The following is a 23172-nucleotide window of genomic DNA, read 5'->3' on the forward strand; positions in this document are numbered from 1 at the left end:
TATTTCCCTTTAAAAAAAAAAATAAAAAAATAAAAAAAAGGAAATTAGTAGATATTTTACTCAGAATCAGAAAAGAAAAAGATTGAAGCATTGAAACAATGTTACAAGATGTTATAGGAGAAGATCAACAACCCAAGGGCGCACAGCTGAATGTAACGTTCTACGTAAAGTAACAACAAGACTGGGGGCAGAGTGTCTGAGAAGATAAAAGGATAAATAAGAAAGAAGCATAGATCACATCATTAGCTTGTTGTTTTCATTTTGTTTTCATAATTTACTGTCTTATAACTGGTTGTTAAGCTTCTATACCTCTAATATTCTACTGTAAAAATTGGGAGCCTGAAGTAAGCTCTGGTTGGAACAGAATCAAAATTACTCAGCATTATATCATACAGGTGTTGAGTGTTTTTCTGTTCACCAGTCGTCTGAAAATCAAGGAAGATCTGACTGACATCAAAGGTGATTGTCAGAAGTATCAGTGAACCCCGATACCCCAACAGAGGTCACGTCAGTCCAGATCAGAGAGCTTGTGAATACGCCCTCACCAGGATCGGTACAGCAGATAGCTCATATGTTTACATTGTGTATATAATATGTGTAATCACTGCACAAAGGACCTATTGAAAACATATAAAAACAAAAAAAACAACAGGGAATAGTGGGTATATATATATATATATATATATTATTTTTTTTACTTGACTCAAATACAAAGACACCTCATAATGAATATAGACAATGAAATCTCACACGTCAGACAAAGGATACGTTATACATTGTACAGAGGTAATTAACATACCATAGGTATAATTATTTTGTTACCCAATGGTAGCCTGAGGCCAGAATGTGGTCCCACTGACCCTTAGAAATTGCCCCCTACTGTAGATTTCCATAACCTTAAACCAAAAAATCAAGGACAATCACATGATCTGACCGCTCCAGCCCAGACATAGTTATTGGGATCTGTTCCACACATCCTGTTATTGTGGGTGAATGAAGAAGCTGAATGATGTGAAAATAATCACTGTGCATTGGGTGGAAGAAAAAAGGGGGGGGGATGTCCTTTGAAAACGTGGGATCCTCTACCTTGCAGACCTCCGTTCTAGACCTTCTCCTGCTGTACGATATGTGCACACTGCATGGTGATCAGTGATTGGATAGTGATACTCACCAATAACCTGACTCAGGGCTTATGTAGGAGCACACTGCACTATGCTTATTGGGGATTAGTGCTGATATACCAGAATGTACACGTGGAAATATAGCAACCAGTCATCAATAGCTGCCAATGTACCCAATGTCCAGGGGCAGTCCTGGGTTTTAAAGATTTGTCCTTCAAAATGTCCCTGTTTTTCAGTATTCAGACTGTGCAATACAATTCTGTGAATACTGTGTATATTATTAGAAAACAAAGCCACCCCACTAGACATAAAAAGGAAAAAAGTTTCACCCCTCAGTAAGAAAAAAAACTTGGGAGGTTGTTAAAGTAGCAATCCCATGAAAAAATTAGTGTTTTGTAACATAAATCCTTGTGACAGACTATAAGAAGAATGCTGGCGTTTACTATTTGCCTTTTTTCACCTTCTGGTTGCTTTTAATAATTTATGGTTCTGGGCTACTATGGCAACCACAATCACATGGCACATGATGTAGTGAGCAGAGAGGCTTCAGAAAGCCCCTCTGATCTCTGGCTGCGCTGTGACATCCTCCTTTTCACCCCTCTTTCATCACATGACATGCTGAGAGCTGTGAGCAGACTGACTGTCTGGCGGTAATTTTTTTGTATGGCAATCAGAGAGCTTTTGAAAAGGAGATAAAAATTTGTCGGAGGATCACTAAGAAAAATGACTGATGCATACTTAAAAAAAAAACTTGCCATTCAAAGAGAAAAAAGATTATAGGTGGGATTGCAGCTTTAAATATTGTGTTTCCTATGACACTACCATAACACACACAGAAGGGTCAAACAAAAAGAGATTCTATGGGGCTGAGAAGCCGTTACAGCTCCAGAGTCCCCTTTTGCAGCTAATACTTTCAGCTTTGGAATATTCACTTTGATATAATATGGGAAAGTCCGTAAAAACACAAACTAGCAATTGACACATTTTTCTAAAAACAACTGACAACCAGTTTTCAAGGTTTGTAAACACTGACAATGTTGTTTGTGGTTATTCCTGCAAGGGGCTGAGAAATGCAAGTTTGAAACGAATATGCTGGTGATCTATAAAGTCACAATAACATAACTCTGATAATAATCTAATAACACAAATCACTGCCCACATGTGACCATTGTAAGGCATTTAATTATATAACTGAATGCACACAAAACATTATAAGTTTAGGATGTGAAAATCCTGGTGCTAAAAAACGTTATCAGAAACTACTCACTGTTGTCCTGAAAAGAAGGGGGTGCAGTGCTCTGTATTGTAGCCTATGGCAGCCATCTGCAGCCGTCTGAACCTTCCCAAAACACAACTAATCACAATCTGCTGTGAGTCACTATATCTACATATTCATAGAGCGACATCTAGCGGTCATTCGTCTTATTGCAGGTCAATTACTTTAAATGCACCAAATATGTAGCCTTGACTCATGTCAACATAATCATATTCTATATGGTAAATATAATGCTTATTACAGTGGTAAGTTCAAAGAGAACTCCACACAGATTTTGTTAATATCTCTAAATAGATAATAAGATTATTTGCAATGCAGCAGGAGTGTACAGGAAGGGAGGGGGCAATGGGGAATGCATACAGGAAGTTAGGGGCCCACCAGGCAGCCTGAACTTTAAATAATGTTCTGGGACCAGGGGGTAAATGTATCATACCCCGGTTTTTTCAACTCGCGGGAGATCCGCATCTTCGCAGCTAAAATTTAAAGGGGCGATGGCTTGTAAAGCCAAACTTGACCTTGATGAATCACATCATTTTGGCCCCACTCCCTAAACGATTGTCACAATTTTGGCCAATTACAGTTAATATGACACTATATTTACGTCAGTAAGCCCTGCCCACCCCCCACTTATCTATTGCTGGGGCGAGAAACAGGAGGTTGCCCTGCTCTCCCGAGAGCCCGGGAGGTCTCCCAGAAATGCGGGAGTCTCCCAGACATTCCGGGAGAGTAGGCAAATATGTGTTAAAGAAAAGCAGCTAATGAATTTCTAGAGACTGAAGTGTCTTTTACATTTCTGTCTCCATTACTGAAGTCATGTTGTCTTACCTGTCAGTGTTTGAATAAATCTTGGTCTCCATGAAAATGGCCACCTCCATAGGCATCAATACATGGACATAGGACACAATTTCTGAACTGTGTCATCATGCCACAGATGGCGAAGCCAACCACGTCTTGTACTGGCTCAGCATCAGGGAGAATGCCAGACTATTCAGGGAGTGAGGGAGATCACCCCTATTTCAGGGAGTCTCCCTAGATTCAGGGAGAGTTGGAAAGTATGCAATATTACAGATATTTAATTTGCTGATGGTAACACAGACTTGGTTCATTACAGTGTGGTACAGTGTTTGTATTAGACTAAAATGCACAGCAGGGATTGGTGTTGAGGTCCATTACCCCGGGAAATTCATATATAGTCAGGGAGAGTTGGCAAGTATGACGTAATTCCTTTCCTTGCCCTACTAGACTCTCCCCAAACTAAAAGTCTTCAACTGCTCCCTCAAACCCCCCTTCTTCATTCCTGCTTCCCCCTCCTGGACCCTCATTTCCACTCAATCCACCGGCCACGTTTTTGTGTCCCACTTGCTCCTACCCTCTCACTACGCCCTCCTCTCTCACGTCTCACAGACAGGCTTCTCTCTGCCTTATGTCTGTCTATCAACCTCGTTTGTCCCTGTGATGTCTTACGCTGTCTCAGCGCTACGCTGATTACTCCCACACAGATTTCATACTAGTTTTTGTGCTTCCTGTAACGGCTCCAACAAACTCCTACCTGGGTTTTGTACCACGCCTCTGCTATTATGCTTCATTGTATTCATTATAACCTAATGTGTATTCATGCATTTGTTATGTTGTTGTCATCTATCAATATACCGACTGTCCGATGCTGCGGGATCTGTGGCTCCTTATAAATAAATGATGATGATAATAATGTAACAATAATGGTCTCCCATCCAACTCCTTTATTAGCCCATCAATACCGAACCACCCTTATTGTGGCACAGATTACTTCTGCATGACAGGTGCTTGTGTAATAATGTATTACTGTCACAAAAACAACACCCCTGGAGCCCCCCGGCTCTATATCCCCTCACTCACAGTAACATATGTGGCCCCTTACCATCAGAATGAAGAAACGTGGATGCAGTAACTGTATCAGACCATGAAATATTTACACGTATTAAGTATCTCTGTAGACGGGAAAACTGAATAAAGTTCTAGGACTACGTTAACCGCATAAAAAGAACTATGGGAAAAGTGTATTTTCCCCTATTTTATTTGTTTTACACTATGGAATTCCTATCAACTAAAATATATATTATATATGTATTTGTTCTGATTTGCTGTTTGCATTTGCCCCATCCCCCCCTGCTGACATCACTTTGCGTCTGCAATGCGATGAACAAATTCTACAGAAAGGCCCAGTGAATGGGCCCTAAACTTTGTTATAACAGCACAAGGCAACAGAACGAATGAATATCTCTTTGTAAAACCATCTTAGTCAAAATTGCAGAATATAAATTTAGAAAAATAAATTGTTGACTTTCATTTAATTAGAGAGACTGATTAGGCTCAGTATAACATTGCAATGTGACTTGAATGAAATTAGCTTTTATATGAATGGATCTTAAAAAAAGACACAAGCAAACGGGCATATGTGACCTAAATGTTCATTGAGCATTTCGATCTAACTGGATATGAAGCATCATATACGGACTCGTCCAATGGAGATGAGTGAAGGTTTCTTAAATCTCTGGGCCTGAGTCATTAAGGAGAGCAAAGCAAAAAAACAGGAGTAAGTTTGCTCCTGGACAAACTAAGTTACAATGCAAGGGGTGCAAATGAGTTTATTATTTTGCAATTAAATACTCTGTTTTTTCATGTAGCACACAAATACTTGATAGATTTATTTTCACACTGAAATTTAAAATAGATTTAGGACATGCCCTATCCCAACTATAAATCTGTCCCCGCATTTTAAATTTACCCCCCCCCCTCCAATGTAACATGGTTTTGCACATGTGCAAAGTTACTCTTTTTTTTTATCTACTTTTCCACTCCTCTCCTTAATGACTGGTCTGATTCATTAATGGAAGTTAAGTAAAAAAAATTGAGTAGCCTCCTGGACAAAACCATGTTACAATACAAGGGGTGCAAATTAGTTTTCTATTTTGCACATAAGTTAAATACTGTCTGTTTTTTCATGTAGCACACAAATATCAACTTTAAATGTCAGTGTACAAATAAGCTATCAAGTATTTGTGTGCTACATGAAATACAGACAGTATTTAACTTATGTGCAAGATAGAAAACTAATTTGCACCCCTTGTATTGTAACATGGTTTTGTCTAGGAGAGAACTCACTCATTTTTTTTTTTTTTACTTAACTTCCCTTAATGACTCAGTCTCAGGCCCTCTGTCTCTTGTAAACAAAGTGCATGAATGCTACAACAGTGCCATCTTGTGGTAGACTTAACACATAACTGTGAATATAAAAACAAATTAAAGGGACAGGAGAGAATGGCAGTAGGAGCAGATACTGTCACATTGATTTGGTTTCCCTCACGGCTGCACATAGGGAGCTCAGCACAGCCTCTCGATATAACCTGTTACTGGATGTCACTGACCAGTACAGTTATAATATAGATTCTTCTACAGGTAAAGAATCATTACCGTCTCCCGATAGGTAGCCCACTATGGTTGATACCATTAGTGGACTACCTTGGGCTGGGTCACTCGGCTACCTTCATTTTTTTTCCTTTAAATTTTTTGTAACAGGCTGCTGGGCCAAGTCTCCCCCTCCGGGCTAAAATTTGCCAGCCAGTCCAAGGTAAGCAGCAGCATTATCAGAATGAGCCATACTTTGTACACCAGAGAATGTTGTCTGCGTTATACACAAAACTTGGGTCAGCTTTTAACTAGCCACTAGACAATGCATAGTTGCCAAATGTCCCTAATTTCCATTGACGGTCTAAGGTTTTAAGGTTTACCCCTCTAAATTGTTCTGGTTTCCAAAATTGAATAACTGCGTACTATGAAAACTTTTTAATTTGTAAATACATTTCTGACTAACTAATGTTACACTAAAGGATCACCTATACCCCACCATATGTGTTGTGCTCAGGTTCACCTGCCTGGCAGCAAAGTGTCCTGGGAATCATTTTAGAATGTTGGCAACTTTTGAGTGTGGTGTGTTCTACTGTAACCATGACAACGCTCCCTGCTACATAACACAATAAGATGGTCATAAATAAATAAATTCAAATGCTGAGTGCACAGGGGGTTAAAGAGACTAGCTATATGCCAATAGGAACGAAGGTGGCAAATCTTTGGGCGTCATAAGATTTAGAGTTAAATAAACCTCTAGATTCTGTCCCCCTCTAATTGTTTATTTTGACTCGACTTTTAGGTATCATTGTCATAATTTTCACATGTCAGAATTTTCTCATTCTGTGTTTATATAGAAAAGCAGGGGCCTATTAAATTAACACTTATTGTGATGACCAGCATCGTTTTTTTGTATAGCTTGTAATGCTCTAAAAAATAAATTTGTGCCACAATTTGAAATTATTTTATTACTGGGAGCAATACTTTTCATCCGTAGCGCGCACAGACATACCTTCCCACAATAAAAACCCTTATTGTGCTACCTGCATATAAAATGCCACCCAGGGGGTGGGTTACCTATACCTTAAATGTCATCTTAATGTTAGTTCTGTATTGATTTGGATTCTCCATGTGCACAGATCCATCGTGTCTCTATAAGACCCTCACACAGCAGTCATATCCCTTGCATGATATATATATTATGCTACCAATTCACTACATTACTTTTAGCTAGTTTGTAAGAATACAGTTGGCTTGTTTACAGCACAGAGGAAACTGAAGTGCTATACATACCAAGGGAGAAAAACGGTAGTAACGACAGATGCAGCTCCACAATGTAGGGACATTTCTTTTAGCAATAAAATATAAATGTTTATGTACAGATGTCAGCCTGCCAAGCTCTTTAAAGCTTTGTTTTTTTTTTTTACATCATTGACCCATTGTGTTTAATTTTTTTCTTGTTCTGTCGAAGAGGAAATGTCTGAGTAGAGATCATTAAGTGTGAGGTTTCTCAATTTCAAATGTTTTGAATTAAATAAAAAAAACAAAAATGGGGAAAGTGAGTTGCTCAGCAGGACGGAGAGCAGACACGCAGGTAATTACATTTTATTCGTTACATGTGGACTCGCTAATCGGATCTTGTTCTGAATTCTCACTACTGTAGTGCTTGTGTCTGTAGCTGATACTTGTACAACGGACCTGCATTGAATTATAATGACCAGACTTTTCCTTTACAGCAAGGCCAACATTTACTGGAAATCCTAAGGGAGGGCGTCAACACTGAGCAGTTTATGGGTAATGAGGATTCTTTATGGGAAACTAAACACACAGCTCCAATGTAGAACCATGCCAGCCAGGAGGCAAGTTGTAGACAGCGTTTAACCAACTTCAGTCACTTGTTATGGAGGCAGCTTGTGCTGGGGTCCCCCAGCAGCACAGAGTATATCAGGAGATGAGTGATGTGTTAGTGAGGACAGAGCTGCATGTGACAGGGGCAGTGACATGATGTGAGGAGGGGAATGGAGGCTGCAGGAAGTCACAGACTGAGAGTTATATAGTGGAAGGAGCAGGGTCCCCCAGCAGCACAGAGTATATCAGGAGATGAGTGATGTGTTAGTGAGGACAGGGCTGCATGTGACCGGGACAGTGATATGATGTGAGGAGGGGAATGGAGGTAGCAGGAAGTCACAGACTGAGAGTTATATAGTGGAAGGAGCAGGGCCCCTTTAGCAGCACAGAGTATATCAGGAGATGAGTGATGTGTTAATGAGGACAGGGCTGCATGGGACAGGGGCAGTGACATGATGTGAGGAGGGGAATGGAGGTTGCAGGAAGCCACAGACTGAGATTTATATAGTGGAAGGAGCAGGGTCCCCCAGCAGTACAGAGTATATCAGGAGATGAGTGATGTGTTCGTGAGGACAGGGCTGCATGTGACAGGGATAGTGACATGATGTGAGGAGGAGAATGTAGAAGCAGCCAGACTGGGATCGTGGGAGTAGCAGGGTCCTTCAGAGTAATATGAAGCTCCTGTCACGCTGATTTAGGAAGATTGTGGTGTCACCTCTTTCTGAAAATGTCATTTTACACAGTGTGGTTATTCTTACTCCTATAATGTGGTATGAAGTTTAGAAACATCATCTGCTGGTAACTATACCACAAATTGATGTTTATTAATGGACCTCCCCTGCCCCACATACAAGGCATTACTAATAGATCCACGCTACTGGAATTACTAATAGATACAATTTATTTAGGATCTATTACTAATATAAATAGGGGAGACTTATGGGAAGTTCTGATGATTCCTATTAAGTTCTGTTCTGGAAAAAGTGAAACAAAAGTAAATATGCACAAAATAAAAGAAAAAAAACCTTACTGTATTATATCCATTGTGTGGTTTGCATTATGGTACAAAGCTGAGTACACACTTGTACAATAATCGTGCAGATCACAAGATTCACAACCGTTTGGTCAGATACTGCAGTGTGTACGCTTTCACCATCATGTTTTTTTTTTTTTTGTACCAAAGCTCATAGTATCTTTTCGATTTGATTTTCTAAACTTCAAAGATCACGATCAATGATGGAACGATGTCGGGCAAATGTGGCAGTGTGTACGCACTAACCACCAACAGTGTAGGCAGATATCTGTACAGTGTAGAGTCAGAATCTTCTCAGCAGCTGGTTATAACAGATGAAGATCACAGATCTGAAGGTAAGTGATGTAGGTGTGTACACAGGAATCGGCATGATCATTGGGACATTCAAGTGAAATTGTTACAGAAATGGCATCTGAAGTAATACTGTGTAGGTGTGTACTCAGCTTAAGTCTTACATGTATTTTTTTTACGAACTTTGTAATACAAATGCTTACAAATCTTTCATATTGTTTTTTTGTGTGGATCATGTAAGGACCGAGCAGCAGATGTGTAGTGTTCAAGTTATATACAACAAAAGGTTCCATAGCTGTGACTTGTCCCAAGATCCTGGTTATTTGAGGATGTCTCATAGAGCCAAACACAATGTGTATTGTTGCTAAGACAACACACTGCAGAAAATCCAGGGATGGAGTCAACTATTTTTAGATTTTGACATATCCCAGATTAGCACAGCCGGAGCAATCATAAATCTTATATTAAATACTATGTATATAACGGCTAACAACATAAAACGCACACAGCTTGGTGACTGCAGGAAAACAAAACACACAGGCACCTTCTAATCTTTTATAAATCTTTAATCATTATAACAAATGACTGTAAGAGTATCAGAATGTTACAATTACTAATCTGTGTCTATGTATAGATATAGGATTCCACGCCCAGAAGTATTGATTCATGGGAAAATGGTTTAAGATCAATATAAGTAATTGTAGGGGACATGTAGTGGGTATAATGTCATATTAATACCAGTATCCTGATGATTAACAGGCAGAGCCCTCTAGAATCCACAGCTTGTATATAATAGTCTTTATAATCATCACAGATGATTAGATATATTCTTTAGAGCACATGGGAAAATGGGTTCAGTATTTTGCTTCCAATTACTGTTTTATGATGACCCTTAACACCATTTAGTAACTTTTTTCAAAAGAAAATATCGATAGTGGGTTTGTTTTCAAACTAAACCCATAACTCCGTAAAATAACCGTCATTATCTGAACCGAATAAAAATCATACTGTCTGCTAATAGTTTAATTGTGAAGTCATACAATTTGATTTTTATATTTTAATTGCTTGGTTACGCTACAACACTAGGGGCTCACTTTCACTCATTTTAAATATGTTGCACCCATTATATTGTTTATTAAGGTAGAATGGTATGATTGGTATACATATTATTTATATATATATATATATATATATATATATATATATATATATATACACACATATATATATATATATATATATATATATACACATATATATATACATATATATATATATATATATATATATATATATATACACATATATATATACATATATATATTATTTCTTGGTTTTCAAATTGTATTAATGCTAAGCAGACAATCTTCCTTTGATACATTGTTGCGAAGATAAAACAAGAGTAGAATCATTCGTTTTGCATTCAGACATATGGAGAAACCTCTCAGAAGTGGACATCTACGTAGTGGTATATTCCTTCATTTCCCCTCAGACCTGTCGGCTATATCGTGGGCATGGCGTTGTGGTGGCACAAGGATGCTGCCAGTTCGGCTTTGTGTCCTGTAGTCACAAATTAGCTGCTGATGGATCACTAAGTCGAGGAGCCTGTTGCATTCACAGGCGGTGACCAGAGACACCAAAGCATTAGCCGGCATACACGGTCCTATTCCTTGTAGTGTAGATCATTACCTTGCTGAAGCTTATACACAGAGGAATAACCAGGGGATAGGTGTGATGGTGTCGTTCCAACATCACCCAGCCGGTATGAAAGGTGCCAATGTGGGTTAGATAAACGGTGCACTGCCAACGGGCAGCAGTGACACAGCTAGATGGATTCACCATATGCTGGACCTCAAACCATCACTTGTGCCAATCATTACCCAAACGCTGTTTGTATGCATGTGTATATGTAAAATACGCATATGTATATATACATACAATCTTATTAATCCATATAGCACCACTAATTCCACAGTACTGTACAGAGAATATTTGTCCCTTCATTCACAGGTCACTTATTGTTGGAGGAAACCCACACAAACACAGATAAGGTCTTGGTCAGGAATCGAACTCATGACTCAGTGTTGTAAGGCAGAAGTGCTAACCACTGAGCCACCTTGAGTTTATGTATATCTATATATCAAAGTGTATGTATAGGTGTATGTGTAACTAGGTACAACTCAAAGGGAAAGCCCTGGGATGAGATATCCCTCCGTGCAGCTATTAGAGCCAAGTTACACTAAACCTATCAGTGCTGACAACAGGAAAGAGACCGGATACAGGCTCCCTGGTTACAAAAAAAAGACAAACAAATGAAAAGCAAACCCCTTTACCCTGTGGGAAAAAAACCTTTGTTTCTACACCCTATAACTCCTATAGAGCCCAAGTAGTTTTCATGTCATTCAGTTTTTGCTCAGTCATCAGAGGTTAATATATAACTTTTTGGGCACGTGAACAAAATCTCACTAATAACAATAGCGGTTTTCAACATGAAACTCACCCAATTTTTTCTCGTACCTTCACATTTTTTGGAAGCAGAACAGATTTTTTTTCCTTTAGGGGCCAGTGGGTAACAGGCAGGGGGTAGACGTCACACGTGTAATAATGTCTATATATGTAATAGGAAATGACACCAATTTTTTCGTGCTAGGACACTCTAAACCCCAACACAGGAATGTATTTATTTTAGCAAAGACAAAGGCTGCAGAGGAAGTTCAAAGCTTTCAGCACAAGCCCAGAGGGCTGGCGACGAATCAAGTATGGAGTAATCGGGGAGAAAAGATTAGTAACGAGACAAATTCTTCTAGTGTGATTCATCCTGCTACATATTTATTTATTTGTTTTTGTGGCCATTGGATAAAATTTACGCTACGGAAAGTTTTAATCAAGACAATGATGTTCCATACCGAGATGCTACAACAAGGCTGTCATTCCTGCTCATAGCCCAGGAATCCTGTGATGTGATCACTGGGCGTATTCCACCCAGATGGCCTATCCAATATTTTCAATAATGAATCCTGAGTTTATATTATATATTCTCTTACTGTGCGAAGCTTCGGAGACCATTAAAAGCGAGCGTGAGACTTGTGTAGTTCCGACCGGATTCAAACACAAAGTAGGTCTCAAATACATTTCCGATTGGCTTAGGCAGTTGTACTTACTCACAGATTCAGTTTTGGCTAATTTGTGACACCCCAGGTGTTGTGAAACTACAAGTCCCAGCATACCCTTCCAGCAATAAGCGGCTATATATTGGCAAAGCATGCTGGGACTTGTAGTTTCACAAACACCTGGAGTGTCACAGGTTAGCCAACACTGGCCTAAACGGTACTTGCCGTATGTAATCAGAAGGTATACAATTTTTTTTTAAAATTAAAAATAAAATTAACAACTCTCAGTACTATAATCATTAATATAAAAAAAATAAAAAAAATATGTTTTCCCAAAAACCCCCTAAAAGGAAAAAAAATCTGTTCTGCTTCCAAAAAATGTGAAGGTACGAGAAAAAATTGGGTGAGTTTCATGTTGAAAACCGCTATTGTTATTAGTGAGATTTTGTTCACGTGCCCAAAAAGTTATATATTAACCTCTGATGACTGAGCAAAAACTGAATGACATGAAAACTACTTGGGCTCTATAGGAGTTATAGGGTGTAGAAACAAAGGTTTTTTCCCACAGGGTAAAGGGGTTTGCTTTTCATTTGTTTGTCTTTTTTTTTTAACCAGGGAGCCTGTATCCGGTCTCTTTCCTGTTGTCAGCACTGATAGGTTTTTTAAACCGTAAATAAATCAGGATCCTTGTATACACACGTTATGTGCTAGCTTGTGGCACACATCATTGGGATATTGGGAGCTGTATATTTGTTTACCTGATATTTTCTGTCCCTGTTCGTTTTGGTTTTGCAATGATGCTCTTTGCAGTGTACAGGGCCCTAGAGATCAATGATTAGTACCATAAAGACATTGGTGACTGAACGCATTAACAAGTCTCATCCGTTAAGCAACCAGTTGGGGAAAAAAAAAATAATAACTCAAAAACACACAACAGTGTTACAAAACTTTGTATTAATCATCTCCCTTCACTTCCAATAGAATGCCGATATGAAATATAGCAATGATCTGTAATAACATGGGAGGCAATGGTTATAAATACATTGTAGCAAGTTGAAATAACATGAGACGCTTCACCGTTCACAACATCTGAAAACTGTACACTAGCAAACAGCATTTTTCAAACATCAGTTTTATGTTGTTTCTTTATAACTTGTAGGCTTAAATACATGTAACAAACGTGCTAATTTCAGAAAAGACAAAAAAAAACAAAAAAACGTTTTTTAAAAAATATACATTGCATGGCAACATTAAACTAGCCAAAAATATTTCTTTGTGCACTAATTTTCTAGATGAAAAACAAAATAAAATAAGAATAAAACAAAAACAAACAAAAAACAGGACCGGCATGCAGTTACAGAGATATGTCTTGCTCCAGCATGCAAAAAAAATATATTTTATTTTTTATTTCATTTTTATTTTATTTTTATAAGGAGTCTTAGAATATACATAAATACACACAATTTATATTAATACGGGAGGAAGGATTTTGTTCAATACTATTAACAATCTTATTTTCTCGTCATTCCTCCCAGAGGAATATACACGTATAATGTTAACCCGCCAGGCTGTCCGGAGAGAGCGCATTGCGTCACCGAGCAGGTCTTTCAGGCAACCAAAGGGTTAAGTAAACAAATACAAAAAAACCAAAAACAAAACAACAACTCACTTTGCAATCTCTAATGAATATAAAATTTACTTTAGTGTTTACTACAGCTGTGTGCAAATTTATACTTTTTGCATGATTAAGCTTTTGTCAGGCACATTCAAAAGGAAAAGCCTTACGTTGAGTTCACCGTAGCTCGAGTGTCAAACCGGAGAATGCTGCCGTTCTCCGCCGCGTCGCGTCGGCGGAGCCGAGAGATGGCGGATCGGAGACCCAGGACGTTTTGTGATACAGACGTACGCCGCCCTAAACTCATGTATCTGTGGCTACTGAAGCACAGGAGATAAAGCCTACTTTATAACGGCTATACCTGCTATTTTGCCTATTTTACACTACTGTCAGTACCCGTTGCCAACATAGACACTTTGGGGGAGATTCAATTCAACCCTGTGTGTGTGTGTGTACGGAACAGACCGGAGACACATCAACGCGATGGTAAGCACAACATCTCTATTCATTTTTCCACGCGTCCCATACAGGTGCGCAGAAAAACGTACTGTCAGCCCTTACCGTAAGGGGGAAAAATGTGCGCATCCGAACATCAAGGCGATGTAGGCGCCACCTGGCTCCTAATTGAATCTCCCCCTTATTGGAGAATTCAACTGTGCGCAAGGTCCCGTTGAAGCCTCGCGGGATGTTACAGTACTAAAAAGTTTTACTTTACCGAACCGCGTGAGGCTGCAACGGGACTTCGCTCACAATTTAGCTCCCCCTATTGTGTGTCCTGAACCAATTTCATGAGAATCCAGACTACAAATAGACTAGGTCCCCCATGTCTCAGGGATATTCACCGTACCTTACGAATATTGTTGAGGAAGTGATGTCAGTGGTTCCTAGTAAATCGATAGGCTGTGTTCTCAAAAATGATTTTGGAGAGGGGGGTGAGCAAGGTAGCGAGGACGTAAGAAAGTGTAAGGCAGGGATATTTAGAGAGTAGCAGAAATCTTAAGGGACCAATAATGATTGGCAGCTGAGTGACAACAAACTCACTCTCCCACAGAACCGTCTTGTTCTAAAGACAGAACATGAAAACGTACAAGGTTTCCACATGTATCCCCCTCCACAAACCACAAGTAAAGAAAATGTTTAGGTTAATCTCCCTTTAATATTAATAAAACATTTAAATATTTCCAATACTTATACAAATACCCTTTAAGTAGTTAGCAATGTTTAAACAAATTTGCAAGCGACAGGGTGATTCGCGGTCTCAGGTTACGTCTACATGGATATTATCCAGGCTATTTGGAAGCACCCGAGCGTGTAAAATGACGCGCACACACTTTTTCCCATAGTCCTGCCATCTCCACTGTTTAGGAAGTCACCAAAAACATTACTTAAAATTCCTTGGCATCCTGGTTTTGGGTTCAAATACATTGTTCAACAACATATTCAGGAACCCGCTAGAGTAAAACAACAAAAAAACCAAAACAAAACCCCAAAAAACTGTGCAGTGGGAAGAGTTTCTGTAAAGCATAAATGCCGTCATTGCTTCTGAAGGCCACAAGAGGGCAGCTATTTTCATTCCTGCGCCATTCCCCAGCGGCTCAGGGGTCTAATACTGTATGTGAATACCGCCATAGCACTTGGGTAGACGGCAACGCATTGAAAAACGGCGTGTTTGCCTCAAGATCCTTTACAAATCCACACACGAGTTTAAAACGCCAAGCAAAAAAGACAACGTAAGCAGCAACATGTCATTTTTTTGGTACATCTGAGAACACTGATTTTTTTTTCTTTCTTTTTATATATACATATATAATTATTTTTTTTCTTATAAACCACTATGGATAAAAAGCACCAGAGATAAGGCAAAAAACTTTTCCTGCAAAGTATCTAAAAAACAGCCAGCGGAGATGAATGAAATACAGCTTTTTTTTTTTTCCCCCCCACTTTTTCAAACCTTTGTTAAGAACAAAAAATAAAATAAAAAATTAAGAGTATTCTCACTGAGGAGTTTTAAAATACTTAGTTACTTTTAAAATAAAAAGGGACCAAAATATATGCTCTATTATAGTGGGAGCAGAACAGAAGGGAAGGCACTGCCACGTTAAATAGAATTCTACAGTTTCTGTAGCATTTATATTTATTTCCTTTATAAATAATTCACCTCTCTTTGTTTCTTTGTTAACCTGCAATCAATACAGGATGGGAACTAAAGGATTCTACCAGATTGCTGTGAGCAAAATGAATATATCAGAAATTAGATGTTCGTGTATATATATATATATATATATATATATATATATATATATATATATATATATATATATATATATATATATATATATATATATATATATATACACACATATATATATATATATATATATATACACACATATACATATATATATATACATATATATATACACACATATACATATATACACACATATATATATATACACATATATATATATATACACACATATACATATATATATATATATATACATATATATATATACATATATACACACATATATATATATACACACATATACATATATATATATATATACATATATATATATATATACACACACATATACATATATATACATATATACACACATATACATATATATATATATACATATATACACACATATACATATATATACATATATATATATATATATATATATATATATATATATATATATATATATATATATATTTTTTAACACTGACCAGATAACACAAATATATCTACAAAATGACATAATAGGACTTACATTACAAACAAAACTATATGGTAGTTAATAAGAAGATAATTTATGGTTGCCAGCCATAGCAAATTATTATGAAACAAGAAAAATATAGATATGATCAGATTATCTCTGCTGTTATGAGCCAATAAATAACAATTCTAATGGGCAATGTGTTCCTATTGTATAAGTCTGAGGAGGTTAGACATGTTTTTTTCCCCATAATCCTTCACTGCAAGGCACCGTGCACCTTATTTAGGAGCAGATTAAGAGTTAGATTTAATAAAGCTTCCAAAAGCCCATAGCAACCAATCAGATCACAGCTATCATTTCCGACCATGTGCTACATAAATGATAGCTAGAATCTTATTGGTTGCTGTGGGCAAAACCTCCACTTTTCATTCTTAGAAGCTGTAGTACATCTACCCCTTTGTTACTTAAAGTGCACCTGTTGTAAGCACACATTGGGCTGAACCAAGATTCAGGCTAATCATCCACTAGCAACTAGTAGTGGCAGCAACGAGGCACGAGGCAACTTGTGCTTGTAGCCACCATGAGGCATGTCGTGCCTCAGCGATGTCACCAGTTCCTATTGAACGAACAGGCTGCATCCTCATGCATATAGGTCCAGCTCGTGAATGGCGATAAGACAGGTCCACTTTAATTTAATCAACACACAAACACCAAAAAAAATAAAATAAAAAAAATCTCTTCTCCAAAATCCTTGTCTCTTATATCCCGCCACATATTCCGTATGCACGCATGATCAATGATTTATTAATTAAAAAGATATGCTGTACGTTATTGATCATTACAGGTGACCAATAACGTTACTATTCTTCTTTAATTAACAAATCCAGAAGACGACCATCTATTCTGGAGAAAGCATCCATGCTACTGAAACGTCCACCGAGTATTAGATCCTAAGATTTACCCACCTATAGAAGTATTTTACTAGTAATCCCACCCCAGGAATATAAACCACAACAACGGAGATCTGATTTCTGGGACACCAGTCCTGGGACTAGTAAAACCTCACTACTGCTGGACATCTGCTGAAACTTGCACATAGTCATATAATACAGACTAATAAGCATGATTATATATGGAAATGAATGGGCTTTACAAACTATGGGGCCTATATGGTAATAAGGTGCCAACGGCAATGATTGTGATGTAACCCATAGCAACCAGATACCTCCTTTCATTGGTCGGACTACACTATATGGTGTTTGGAACACGTTAAGGCCACTAACACTTACTATAGACCTATGCACTGGTCTCCCATCAGAACTAACCCTGCTGCACAACAGTTGCAGCAATTTACATTATTCCACATTGTAGCCCAATTCTCACAATAAAAACATGCATGCCATGCATAAAAATGGCTCTCTCTAATGCCTTCAAATACTGTTCAATATTTAATTTGGTAGGGGGGTAGGAAAAAGTGAACCTGTGTCCTACAAACCATAAGGGCGGCCATTTTGTGGTCAGAGGCCAATGTTCATGACTCGGCAGCCCACATTGTGCCTCAGTGAACTTATAAAGTGAATATTGGTTCACCAAGTGGAAATTAAGGATGTATGAAAAATGTTGCAAGGCTTGAGGTAAATGCCCAGACTGCCTAGGCCTCTCATTTTAAAGGAAATATCTTCACAAAATACTTATCCACCTAAAATGAGAGGAAATTTCGTCATGTTTACCTATAGACCGAGATGTCAGTGACTGCTAACCCAGTGTTTAGCCAATTCTTCTTTTAATCAGCTTTAAATATATTTGTCACCCACACACAAGAATGGCAGCCATTTTGTGCGCTGAACTAAGGAAAAATTCAGTCTGTTTATTTACTAGGAACCAGTACCCCAATGAAATATAATATAATATATTAGTCAGACATTGCCTCAGTGGTATCACTTGTACCTAGCAAAGGATAGGCTGTATATTCATGAATACAGGTTTGGTCACAAAATGGCTGCCTCCAATGCGTAAGTGCAGGTAACAGGTGTACTACGACTACACTGGTATAGTTGCCGTTAGGTCCAAATTGGGATACACAGAATAGAAATCACAGCTCTGTCTTCTAAACAAAGTTGTTGTTTTGTTTTAAACCATTTACTCTCGTCACGTGACTGAAAACCGATTTACCTCACATGTTAAGTAGCGTCCATTGCAGTGAATGCACGCAGTGACTAAGCAGGTCATTCGTGCTTTGCTGTGGAAAATATATCACATTAGCCTGGGATAATCAAATAATTCTACGCTACAGCGTGCAGTTCGCCGCAATAAACGCTAATTCACCAGTACAGACGGTATGGTGGACACCTTGGAAAAATGTCCAAGGACATACCACAAGCAACGCTAATACCACACCAGCAGCATTTATACCATGCTGGCTCTCCTACAGGGAAGAAAATAATCTGATATTAAATTATACTGTATATGCCGATAGACCCAAAAATGCAAGTCTGCACTCTAACAACTTTCACATGCTGCGTTTCCAACGGAGCTATGGATAGATAAGCTCGTCTTAAATTTTCCTCTACTACAGTCAGTAGAAAAAATAAAAATATTATCTACTCGGGTCCACTCTACACTTGCTACTTACATTCAATGACTTTCCTTAAACATCATTTATCCCTTTGGCTATTAACCCTCGAGTTGGTGACGGATACTATAAAGGCGTCTGCTCGATCCCCGAGGAGCTATCGCAGGAAGCCACGCGGTCGCGGCGGGCCAGCGACAGACCTCCTATTCCCAAAAGAACATTTTGGCTGTTAAACAATGCAAACCGGCTGCTATTCAAAAAAGAAAAAAAAAAACTACAACATTTAGGATACAGAAGGCTTACCTGAAGTAATTATGTACCCTTAATATGTATTGTGTATGTAAACAATTGGTTTTTTTTGTTTGTTTTTTTACGAAGGGGGAAAAAACCTCAAATGGCACAAAATGCTCTAAATGTAGTTCAAATAAGCAATAACCTCCCCTTTTTATCAATTGTTTGGTCACATGTACCGTCCCCCATTAATGGGTCATACATGTTATATGTTTGCTGGCAGCAAAATGATATCCAATCACATTTCAATGGTTTCCCGCTCAGAACATATAGCTTTTCATTCAGGAAACCGATCAACATCTACAAAAAGTTCGTTTTCTACTTGTAACGTAACAAAATAACCTCTTTTTTTTTTCGTTGCAAGCTCAGCTTATCCTTTCTCCACTTTCTTCTCTCCTTTGTACAACAAGGAAATAAAAAAAACCTTAAAAATAAAAAGGCAAAATCGTGTTTGGCGCATGAAGGGGGAGAGAGAGAGTCAGCAATTCCCGACACTGGACCAGCAGTTCCGTGTGCCACGCCCAGCGCTGCCACAAAGTACCGTTTTCGCTCTTAGATGGTGGAGGTTTTGTCTACGCCGTCTGCAGAAAAAAAAAAAATACAAAATAAATTAAAACGGAGTATCTGGAGAGTAACGGAAGTCACCACATAACCAATGTCAAGAAAAAATATTTTCTGTGGGTCGAGTGTGGGAGGTGGGGGTGTTAGCATATAACAAAGGGCAATAGAGGGGGACTTTGTGCAATGTTGAATGATCCAGAGGTTAACTCTCATAGCAAGTTGGAAACGGATTGGCTGCCAAGAATTCTAGAACTGGTTTCACGCGTGTGCCCCATTGCTCCTTCCCCCCCCACCAGTTTTGCGCCTGTCCCCCATTGCCCCCCCACACCGGATTCAAATGTGTCCCCCATTGCTTTCATACATGCCCCCCCCAATTGCATTTTGAGGATAGGGCAATATAAATTTATCCAATTAAAGAAGTTTATCAACCCCTCTTTAAACATGCACAGCCAGTGTCATTCATAAAAAGGTGCCATTTCCCATAGCAATCTGGGGTTCGCTGTCATTCTCTAAACTGCACTAGAAAAAAACCAAAACGGTAATACTGGTTTTCCTAAATGTCCCAAAGTTCGGGTTATTAGGATTTATTTGTGTAGAATATATGCAAATCCTGGGCAGTATTAAGCCAATCTTTATATCATAAGGGTATTAATATCTAAAATTGGATAAATGAGACATTTTTACTGGTTGTTTTTATTGATACTATGTCAATTTCAGTACGCTATTTTATATGAATAAAGCTCTATTTTATTATATGGATATATAATTGTATTTATGAATAGAATTGAAAGGAGAGAAACCTCAGCGCGGTAGTTTATTAGTTATATACAATTCTCATATCATCATCAACATTTATTTATACAGCGCCAGCAAATTCCGTAGCGCTTTACAATTGGGAACAAACATTAATAAAACAATACTGGGTAATACATACAGACAGAGAGGTAAGAGAACCCTTCTCACAAGCTTACAATCTATGGGACAATGGGAGTTTGACACACAAGGGTAAGTGCTACATCATATTGTACACTGGACCAGCTAGAATGCAAAGGTAAAAGTATTTAGTGGGCTGTATGATCAGTCACACAGCAATGTTGGTCAGAGGGTTGTTGTCTTGCGTTAGCTGTGTAGAGGGTGGTAATAGGGTAACCTAGGGAGATAAGATGGTGGTTGAGGAATATTATAAGCTTGTCTGAAGAGGTGGGTTTTCAGAGAACGCTTGAAGGTTTGAAGACTAGAGGAAAGTCTTATTGTGCGAGGGAGGGAATTCCACAAAGTGGGTGCAGCCCGAAAAAAGTCATGTAACCGGGAATGGGAGGATGTGATGAGAGTGGAAGAGAGACGCAGATCAGGCAACCAATGTAGAGACTGACAGAGTGGCTCAGCAGAGGAAGAACGGTTTGCAAGGAAAATCAGTCTAGCCTCTGCGTGCAAAATAGATTGTAGGGGTAAGAGTCAAATTTTGGGAAGACCAGTAAGGAGGGAATTGCAATAGTCGATGCGGGAGATGATGAGTGCATGAATTAAGGTTTTTGTGGTGTCTTGTGTCAGATATGTGCGTATTCTGGAAATGTTCTTTAGATGTATGTAACATGATTTAGATATAGAGTTGATGTGGGGAATAAATGACAGTTGTGAGTCAAGGATTACACCTAGGCAGTGAGCTTGCGGTGTGGGATTTATGGTCATGTTATCAACACAAATAGAAATTTGTTTTAGGGTGGGATTATTATTAATTCAGTTATTGAAAGATTGAGTTTGAGTTGGCGAGAGGACATCCAAGATGAAATGGCAGAAAGACAGTCAGTAACGCGAGACAACACAGATGTTGAGAGATCAGGAGATGATAGATAGATTTGTGTATCATCTGCATAGAGATGATACTGACATCCAAAAGGAGCTTATTAGTTTTCCAAGAGAAGTGGTGTAGATAGAGAATAGCAGAGGACCTAGGACTGAGCCTTGCGTACTCCAACTGATAAAGGAAGTGGAGCAGAGGTGGATCCAGAGAAATTAACATTGAAAGAGCGATTAGATAGGTAGGATGAGGACCAGGATAGGACAGTGCCTTCAAGACCTAGGGATTGTAGCGTTTGTATGAGGAGAGAGCGATCAACGGTGTCAAATGCAGCAGAGAGATCCAGGAGAATTAGAAGAGAATAATGGCCTTTAGTTTCTGCTGTGATCAAATCATTGACAACCTTGGTCAGTACAGTCTCTGTGGAGTGTTGGGAGCGAAAGCCTGACTGAAGAGGATCCAGTCCTGTATGTAGTCTAGAATGGATTTTATTAACCTTCTCAAACCCCCACCAGCGTACACTGCACGTGCAGATGGAGTGGACTGTATTGCTCGGCTATGGTGCAGTAGTTAACATAAGAATTTTTTGTGGTGGAATTAGAGCACAAGACAATCACATCCCGTCTGGTAGTCTGACCAGTACAGGGTATAGCATCGTTATAGGAACTCCTCTCCTGTGAGTCCAAGGGCTAGATTTACTAAGCTGCGGGTTTGAAAAAGTGGGGATGTTGCCTATAGCAACCAGATTCTAGCTTTCATTTACTTAGTACCTTCTACAAAATGACAGCTAGAATCTGATTGGTTGCTATAGGCAACATCCCCACTTTTTCAAACCCGCAGCTTAGTAAATCTAGCCCCAAGTCTTTTGTATTAAGCAGTTAGCAGGAGCCCGGAAGTGGTTATAATAGTAGCTGTCTGACCTTCCTCAAAAGTCTTTTCATTTTGTACAGAATTTTCCAAAGAAAAGAAATACATCATGTGCAGAAGAAACACATTTATTTACATAAAAGCTGCTGTTTATATATTCATTTCCCATCTCCAATTATTATAGAACAAGTTGTGGTTCATGTTCTGAAACCCCCGTTTCTGTCTGTTCCTGGATGATCTCACTACTATTTTCTGATTATTAACGGACATGACAGTAAGAAGCAGGGCATGATGAAGTAATAATATGTGATTAAGAAGTGTTTAGATGTGTATCAGCTGGACCAAGATGACTCCCTATACTGTCAAAGACAAAACAGACCAACAGGTGAGCTGAAACACTTTGTGCTGCAGTTTAGGGCTAATATATAGACTTATTAGGGATTATTTCCACCAATATTCTCTGATAAATCAACTTGCTGCAGTTGCTTGCGCTCCCCCCCCCTTCCCCATCCGTAATGGACTGTCGTTGGCAGATCATAGGATATTTAATTCAGATGAACATGGAAGTTGCACACTGAGGTCCAAAAATAAGCTATAAGAAGCATATCCCAATGAAAGTAGCACAAACTACATTTTAAAATCCGCTCACAAATTTATTTAATATACAAAC

At 38.6% G+C, this 23172-nt stretch overlaps 1 protein-coding gene across 2 annotated transcripts in view; it reads right to left on the reverse strand.

Moving 5' to 3' along the window:
• Positions 1–16421: 16421 nt before the first annotated feature.
• The window catches only part of SAMD4A (sterile alpha motif domain containing 4A), an 84067-nt gene continuing 77316 nt past the window's right edge, over positions 16422–23172 (reverse strand). For both annotated transcript variants that reach the window (XM_075193024.1, XM_075193023.1), the window contains one exon: positions 16422–19857. In XM_075193024.1, coding sequence (XP_075049125.1) covers positions 19829–19857 — 29 coding nt within the window. In that variant the 3' untranslated portion in view covers positions 16422–19828. The remainder of the gene's footprint in view (positions 19858–23172) is intronic.

Source organism: Mixophyes fleayi, chromosome 12 (assembly GCF_038048845.1).
Source record: "Mixophyes fleayi isolate aMixFle1 chromosome 12, aMixFle1.hap1, whole genome shotgun sequence".
NCBI lineage: Eukaryota > Metazoa > Chordata > Amphibia > Anura > Limnodynastidae > Mixophyes > Mixophyes fleayi.